General features: G+C 40.1%; 1 protein-coding gene and 1 long non-coding RNA gene across 3 annotated transcripts; both read left to right on the forward strand.

Annotated features, from left to right (window-relative positions):
• Nucleotides 1–909: 909 nt before the first annotated feature.
• Nucleotides 910–1,212, forward strand: LOC135625811 (monothiol glutaredoxin-S2-like). Its single transcript, XM_065130897.1, has one exon. The coding sequence runs from the start codon at nt 910–912 to the stop codon at nt 1,210–1,212; it is 303 nt and encodes a 100-aa protein (XP_064986969.1).
• A 1,009-nt stretch (nt 1,213–2,221) lies between these two features.
• On the forward strand, nt 2,222–7,685 carry LOC108951519 (uncharacterized). 2 transcript variants are annotated; one of them, XR_010492231.1, is made up of 5 exons: nt 2,222–2,474; nt 3,060–3,761; nt 4,484–4,527; nt 6,121–6,212; nt 7,311–7,685. It is a non-coding gene; the product is annotated as an uncharacterized LOC108951519 (long non-coding RNA). The 2 variants fall into 2 exon arrangements; XR_010492230.1 differs by lacking the exon at nt 7,311–7,685 and having other exon boundaries at nt 2,223–2,474; nt 6,121–6,443.
• The last annotated feature ends 1,355 nt before the right edge of the window (nt 7,686–9,040 follow it).

Raw genomic sequence — 9,040 nt, forward strand, 5'->3', positions numbered from 1 at the left:
ATATAAAATATTTATAAAAAAATCGAATCTAAATTTAAAATTTTCATCTTTCACGAAAAATCCTTCTCTTTCTTTGTCATCAAAATATTTATCGATCTTAATAATACTAAGAGTAAGTAGAATAATTTATAAGAGGCTAGAATGTTTGGCAAAATTAAAATTTAGTGGATTATCGTCTTCAATCTTAATATATACACACATATGTAATTTTGCGTAAATAGAGCGACGCGTGTCCTTTTAATTGGACAATACGATTTTAGATTGCGTTTTCCAACGGGGAGGGATGGGTTGGGGTTCTGCAGCGGTGTTTGGGGAGTTCATGGCAGACACTACTTTATGAAGTCTTTACCCGCATCCACTAATGCAAGAATACATACGTCATCCGTTTGAACCACGGTAAGTAAGAAAGGAGCCAATCTCGTTTCGCCCCCGCCTTATCACCCCCCCGAAGTCATTGTTAATAGTGGAGATTTGACGAAGAAAGTAACAATTCGGCAGGAATCCATTCCTTCCTTTCGTCCTCCTTTGTGGGTTGCCCCGTTAGGCTCCGCACCCGTCCCCTCTACCTGCCTTGTGGTGAGAGCAACGCTACAATGGACCCATATCCACCTTCATGGCTGACGTTAAAAGACACGCGCACGTGTAGCTCGTTGCATGGCGCGTTTCGGGGCGGGGGACAGTGACGTCAGCGATGCCCCTCCCCTTGTACCAAAGAACATCTGTGGCGCGTGGTGGGGTCAGTGACGCCATCCGTTTCCCCCACCCCCTATCCCGTCACCCTCGTGTGATGTCACCTCCCATGTGACCCCGACGCCACCGTCGCTTCCGCCTCAGATAATTTTGCCTTCCTTTTCTCTGATGATATAAACGCAACTTCTCGTCCCTCTTCATCAAGTATCAGCGAGCTCGATGCACGGGGCGCTAACGATCGATGGGGACGAGGCGCCGGAGAGGAGGATGGAGCGGATGATAAGGGAGAGCCCGGTGGTGGTGTTCACCCGGCGGGGATGCTACACGTGCGACGTGATCCTGCGGCTGCTGGCGGTGGTGGGGACGCACGCGACGGTGATCGTGCTTGAGGACGGGGAGGCGGGGCCAGCGGCTCTGCCCGCGCTCTTCATCGGCGGCGCGGCCGTCGGCGGCTTCGAGGGGCTCGTGGCGCTCCACCTCGGCGGCCGCCTCGTGCCGCGCCTTCGAGAGGCCGGCGCCTGACTCGCCCCATAGGCCGCCGAGGTCAATATTGTAATATTATCTCCATTTGCCCCGCTCGATATGCCGACCGTCTATGAATGCATTTAACTTGTTACTCGCTTGCCTAACCGCCCTGTGGTTGATAGAAACCTCGTGCGACCAATCTCACGGAGGGTAGAACGGTGAGTAGACAATAAACCCGATGGGAAGGGAAGGGAAGGGGTGCAATTAAAGGGGTGAAGTGCAACTATTAATCACGCTATGTTCACAATTTTACCGAGTTTGTGATTTTTTTTCCTTTTTTTATATGAATTATTGAGAAGAAGACTGTGGAAGGATGGGAGTCAGCATAAAGATGTATCTCATATTCGCATAATCAAATTTAAATTTGATATTTCCGAATTTTATTTATTCATCAAGCTTTGATATCATATTAAAAAATAAATAATTCTTCAGATATTTAGTAATATGGATTTATTATGTTCACACGAACGAATTTTTAGCATAATGTCAAGTTGCCGTGTCGGGCGAAGAAAGGACTGCGGGAGAGAACAAATGAAAGTTTACGTGAGATGACGTTGAAGCATCCTTGCATCAGTTCATGTTATTGGTTTCTTTTGTAAAAGGAACGGACAAAACAAAAGCAGTGGTGGAATCGGAGGATGAGATAGAGAGTGTGAGTGGTGCAGAGCGAAGTGGTCGTTGATATGACCAAAAAAAGAGCGAGGAGGTGTAATGTTTATTTTTTTATCAGTCATGGATTATTGTCCGACCGGCTCCGACCAAAGGCACAAACTTATGATGTGTATTTGCTGTATCTATTGAGTTCATAAACGTAATCGGAGGAAAAAATGATATTATATATATATATATATATATATATATATATATATATATACTTTAAGATCACATAAATTCAATTCTTGATTTGAATATGATCGCAAATATTAGAATAACGCGCTTACAAAACAGGTTTTTATTTTACATGTCATAGTAAATATGGGTTCGGACGTTACTATGTGTAGGTTTTTAGCGGAAGGCACATGTGACTTGTGTCTCTTGCCTTACAAATGGGTTAGCACCGCCTTCCCCAATTCAAAGACGAGGCAATTCCTCAGGTGGAGGGGCGGGAAAGATAAGCCGAGCGGAGGGCGGAGGAAGAAAGTGGCATCGCGACTGCTGACGATGGAGGACGAGGACTACCTACGGTGGTAGGTTCCGATCCGGCTGATCTGTAGTTGGTTCACCAACCACGACCTCCCTTCGCCCTTGTTCTCTTTCCGGTTTGCCTATCTCCTTCTCCACCCTACCCTCTCTGCCGATCGCTTGGATTCTTAGCGTTTCTTGTGATTCTAGTCTTCTACGTTTCGTTGTTTCTTCGCTTTAGGATTTCGTCAAGGATTCTTGCTTCTTGAGCCTGCTAATTTCAAGAAATGTTTGCGGTTTGTTTCTTTTGGGGACGCTAAATAGAGGGTTTTCGCTTCTGGGTTCATGGTTTGAGTCGAACATGACATCGTATGTTGTGGATGTCATGTTCTTTTCTTCTTTTTCTTTTATGTCTCTGGTACCGATGGAAGAAACGAATCATCGTGATATCGGGAAGTAGGAAGGTTTTGGGTCTTGGTTTTGCTCCGAGGGAATATAAATAGAGAGAGAGAGGTTGGAAGGCGATATAAATTGAGACATTCTATGTTTGTTCGAATTCTCGATGGTGAAGTAGAGGATAAGTCTTCTGTTTTCTCGTTTCTTTGTCTGGTTTAAAAGAATGCATCGGAAGGCTTAGTAATAGAAGTATTTTGGTTGAGTTGGGATGGGAATAACAGACGCTAACTGCTCAATGCTTGGTTGTGCTTCCCAATTCGTTTCAGGTGTGGAGTCGATCGTGTCTTGATGGACTTGCGTTACATCGAACAATCGCTAACACTCCCGGCCTCGGACCCAGATCTCTCAGACGCGTCAGACACTTGATCGACACCATTAAGAGTCGTGCTGGAAGGGTTTGTGAGGTCCTACGGACTCCCTCGGCGTCGCACGTGAGTCGGTGGTAATTAAATAAAGACTTCCAATTTGAAAGCGTCGGCTGCGATCTCTCATCAGGCACTCCAGGACCGACCATCACGTTCCATCGGGCAAACACAACCGTCCGATCGAAGGTGTAATCGTGCGCCCGGTCGTCCAATCCTTTAGCCACCCTCATAATGCTCCGCTTTCCAGTGTTCCCGCCCATATCACGGGAAACGAAACGGATCCCCTCCATCTGGTTATCGGCCGTCGCCCGTCTCTCTCTTCTCCCTCGCTTCCGCTTCCGCTTCCGCTTCGTACTAGTTTGCGGGGATCGCGGTGAAAGCCGATCCGTCGCTTCCCCCTCCTCCTCGGCACCGGATCGCTCCTCTTTTCGTTCTTGTTCGTCGCCGTCTTCTTCGGGCTCGCCTACTTTGCTGAGGCCGGGGACTCGGAGGCGGCCAACGCGACGGAGTCGCGCAAGGGATCGGCTAAGGAGGGCACCTTCGCCGACACGATCGACCGCGTGCTCCAGAAGGAGTTCCCAGAGAGCGAGCAGAGTGGCGGGGGTTCGTACGAATCTGAGCTCCTTTACTCTTTTTGTTCTTTGTTCCTATGGTCGGTTCCTTGATGCGTGCCTGCAAATGTGATACGGGAGGAGGCTGATTAGGGTTCTTGAAGGTTGGATCGATGCTTCTTTCGTTGGTGGTCGCGGATCTTGGCTCTTGATTTCGGTGCTTTCATGAACTCAGCACCGAAATCAAGAACCAAAATCCGCAACCACCAGTAGGAATCGCAGAGTTCATGAACGAAGTAGGTGTTTGGGATCCCTGCTGGTTTCTTTCCCTAGTAAAACAATTAAATCAGGAAACCCGTTGCTTTTTCACTTTCTTGGATGCTGAAATTGCACAAGGGACTTAGACCTGTGGAGACTCAGAGAATGGGAATCATACGGCCGTCTGTTAGGGCTGCTTTGCAACAAGTCCATAGATTGGTCCATTTGTGAGATCTGAAGTTCAAATTTATCCCGACTCCCTGGAAGGTTGTTCACATTTAAGCGTGTCTAGCCTGGTTATGCTATGTCGGTTGACGTATTATGTTTTGTACTTAAAAGATTATGCCACCTCCAACAGATCATTCACTTGTTTTCTGATCCTTCACGTTCCGACCACCAGATTTATCTGCAATGCTATTAGGCAGATGTACACCATATTTAGACTTTATTTTGACTACAACTGGATTTTTATACTTGTGTAAGAAAATCAATTTAACCATTTTATTTCTTCTCCAGAAACGGACCCTGGTGGCTTCAACAACAGTGTTGCCGAGAAACAGGTATAACTTGTGCAAACATCAGTAATTTGATGCTAGATGAGTTTGATATTTTGATTACATTTCTCGTCTTGCATATAACTTTTTTATTTCAGTTGCATGCAAGAAGCTGTTTCTTGCTGTCTTTGTTGGTTAGAATTTTTTCAAGATGATGGCTCAAATACGTCTTGCATAATCAACTTTTATTGATGTTAAGTCTTTGTAATTGTTGCCAGATGAATTTATCTGGATGAGTTGAGTTTTTCTTTTGATACAAACTATATAATGTAACAAGGATTGAAATATCGTATCATACCGAAATTTTGAAATTCGCTCGGTACAATACGATACTATATACTGAGCGATATATTTTGTTATACCGCTCGGTATATATATATATATATATATATATATTCTGAGAACTTGAGGTGGATAATTACATAGCTTGAGTTATTTTTCCTGCTTTTCTTTATTGGGCAGTTCTTGAGACTGTAGCTAGAGTTACATCAAAGAAGGACAAAACCAAAGAAGAGAAGCATGTGACTCTGCTTTGTCAAATATTTAGTTATATGGCTCTTGTCTTCTCCATCTCCTCTCGATCGCTTGTTGTGATTCTGGTGATTTCGCCAAGGATGCTTGGTTCTTGAATGTGCCGATTTCAAGAAATTTCCCGTGGTTTAAAGATTCGCTGGGGGAAACAGATCTTGGTGACGTTGGGGTGATTGTGTTTCTTCTGGGTTCGTGGTTTGAGTGAAATGTGACATCAACAAAGGTTTATGTTGTGGATGCCATGTTCTTTTCGTCTTCTTTTATCTTTCTGGAACTGGTGTAAGAAATGGATCATCGTGTTGGGAGTATGGTATTGTTTCTTGGTTCTTGGGTTTACGTACATATTTTCTATATTATTTCAACGAAACGTGGTGACACTGGATTGAGATTCTCGGTTGGCAAAGTAGGGAATACCTATTCTGCTTTTGCGTTCTTCTTTTGTCTTCTTTTCTCTTTGAAAAAGAACGTTGCCGTGGTTTTGCATTAGCTGTTTTTGGTTTTGGGTTGTGGCAAGGGAACAACACTCACAAAGGAACACTTAACTGCTTAATGCCAGGTTGTGCTTCCCAAGTCACTTTCATCTATAAATCATTTTTAGATTCTTTCTCATGCAAACTAAAGCACTATTCTTGATTTCCTAACATCTTTCTTCAACTAATATCATCACATGTTCATTGTTTTGTTTTTATTGCAAAATCTATCATAAGATATTGTGACATTCAGGGTGGTAGGATAGGCATTAAAGTTTTTATCTGGCTTGTTCCTTTAAAGATATTATACTTGCAGACACTTAAACAGTTTGATTGTGTAATTGAAGTCTCATGTGTTCAGCACCAACATGCATTTGAATTATATCCATGCACCAGGATAACACCGGTGCATGTTACATTTGATATATGCAAACTCTTACATTTTGACATTCATCTTCTTCTTTTTTTTTGTGCTTAGAGAATTGGTGTATCTTCTAGTTGTATGTTCATCTTTGTTTGGTAGTAGTGTCTTCTATAGCAAAAGATAGTGGACATAATCTCATCAGCTTTATTTAACAGCTTATTCTCTACTGTACAGATCAATGGATGTAACTTAGTCAGACAGTCCTGGTCGTAGCAAATTGGGAGGTTGTGAAACCAAAGACTTGAGCTGCAAAGCACACATATACGGTAAGTGTCATGGTCATTGGTTATGTTGCTTTGCATGTTTAATTTAGCATCTGAGCTATTAGAAATATATATATTTATTTCCTCAAGTGTGAAACTTACACCTGATTCAATAGTTACAAATCACAATAGTGGATCTTTAATTTATGGGTTTACCAGGTAATTGAACTTTGTATAGTTTTTGTATTCAACGTTTCAACGATAGTAGACCTTATTGCATCCCTTTCCTGCTCAGGCCTTGTTTGTGTATGTAATGAGTTCAAAGTTTCTTTGCAAAAGAGCGTGCGTTTTACCATTTTTTTATAATGATCATGCTGATCGAGTATGACGCCATTTCCACGATGATGGATCTGCAAGATTGTTGCTGGTTTGAGTCTTGGCTTTCAAATACAATATAAACTGAATTGTGAACTAAACTTCTTTGATAACTTAAGTTACTGGGTCTAAAAAATTGTAGTTGGTTATGGTTGTAAAGCTTGGAAGGGTTAGAAATCTTGGTTTTTGAAGACATTATAAACTGAACTATCATGTTATATGATAGTTATAACAATTATCATGCTATCTATTGTTATAACTATCTTAAGTTGGTTTTGTTAATTGTTATACAACAAGTAATTCTCATTTTCAGCTTGATGAAATATCACAATCTCCCTATGAGAAAAAGAAAAAAGCAATTATGCATCATAGTGAGCTACAACACTTTCTTCACAATTACATTGTTAATTTATTGATTGGACTGTGGATTTAAATTCAATAACAACTTCAATAGCTAAGTAGAGTTTTCTTCTAGGAAGTGAAGATCCTCTGTCTATTAACTAAGAACTAAATTAAGGTAAAATAGTAATAATGCTAGAAATAAAGCATCAAGTAGCTAAACATCCATTGCTCATGATTCGCTTTTTACTCTGCTTTTGGCAGCCTAGGTGAGGGTTGCCTGTCTTTTGTCTTCCCCATCTTGAATTGGAGCATATGTTGGAATTGCTTCATGAGTTATCCAACATGTATGCAATCCACTAAACAAGTTCTCATGTGCAAAAAGTTATATTAGAACTGATGTACGTACATTTTATTTATTTTATGGTATAATCTTGTTTTTTTCAGTAAACATTTACACAGGTATAAATAGGAGAGCGAGGAAACAGAGGGGGAGGAAAAGCTGAGGGATCTACCAAGGCAAAATAGTATAAGGTTGAAGGGTGAGAAGCAAGTGAGAGAGAGAAGAGAAGGAAGACAGTGAGAGGCCGAGGTGGGAGAGGAAGGCGAAAGTAGAGCAAGGTTGAGCTGGTGAGAGAAGGCAAAGTTAAGGAAGGTGGAGTCGAAGGGAAAGGCAAAGGAGGTTGATGGGGGAGAGAAAGGCCAAGGTTAAGGGAGACGAGGAAGGCAAAAGAAATGATGTGTGTGTTCTGGACACATGATAAGAGGGGGAGGGGAGAGGAAGGTTATATGTGTGTTTTGGACAAGGAGAATAAGGAGAAAAGGGTGTAATGTGTTAATAAAAATATACATATGTATATATATATATATATATCATTTATTGATATAATTTGTAATGTTTATGTTTCATATATATGATAATTATTGGCTTTTCATAAATATTATTATTGGCTTTATACAAAATGTTAATTGAGTATTTTTAGTATTCTTCATAAGAATCTTAATTAAGTTTCCTAATATACTCGATCAACATGCCCTTTCACTATCATTTTTATTTTGAGTAAATTGGCTAAGTATAAATTTGATTCACAAAACAATGATCATGTAAATTTCATATTTATATTTTAAAAAATATTTCAAATGATATAAGTGTCATGAAAATATTTAAATTATGATAAAAATATATAACGTACGGTATATATTTGTTCAATGGTTATATAATATGATGAGTAAAAGTTATATATTATGATGAGTGCATTTATGATGAGTAAAAGTTCATAAATTTACTATATATGTGTATATATATTTTATATTATTTTAACATAAAATTTTACCTTTTGATTTTACATATGTTAATTATAAGATTATGCTTGTTAAAAAAATCATAGGATGAGAGGTTTATCATTAACTATTTTCTATCGATGTTTTAAACATGAATAATCGATGGTTTTAAACATGAATAATATATGAATTTGCATGTATAACTTTTAGACATTTGTTTTAAACATGAATAACTTTTATAGTTTTATTATGTGAGTGGATAGATCATTGTCTTCTTTTTATATTTGACTTTTCATGATTATAAAATGAGCACTTGCGAGCTTATATTAGTGTAGATATGAATGATGACATATAGATTGAAGTATTTTCTTTATTGATTAGGTCATAATTATATACAAATGTTAAAATTACTATGTACACGGGAGGAGAAAAGAACACAGAAGGGGTGAGAAAAGGCGGAGGAAGAGGGAGGCAGGGAGGAGAGAGAACTCCCACTATCCTCCACCTCTCTCCCTCTTCTCCGTCACCTTCCCCTGCTTCCCTCTCTCTTTCTTCCACCTTCACTATCAACTTTCTCTAATGATCTTTGTTCAATGAATTAAGTTTAAGACCCTTTTACCTTTATCAAATCGTTTCTCATGTTACCAACATGAGAAACGATAAAGGAAACTCGAAAGTACTGACATTACCATCGTCATTTCAGGTGGTACCACCGAAGAGTAGAGCTAGATGTTACGTACCATCGTCCAAACAAATATTTAGAAGATTGGTGACAAGATTTAGATTGGTTATACGAAGTGCGGTATAATATGTAACAACATAAAGTATTGTTTTTTCTACAATTATATGTTTTTTCTACAACAAATCTGATCCACCACCATGTTCAAGAATATTAC

Source organism: Musa acuminata, chromosome BXJ2-10 (assembly GCF_036884655.1).
Source record: "Musa acuminata AAA Group cultivar baxijiao chromosome BXJ2-10, Cavendish_Baxijiao_AAA, whole genome shotgun sequence".
In the NCBI taxonomy this organism is placed as follows: Eukaryota; Viridiplantae; Streptophyta; class Magnoliopsida; order Zingiberales; family Musaceae; genus Musa; species Musa acuminata.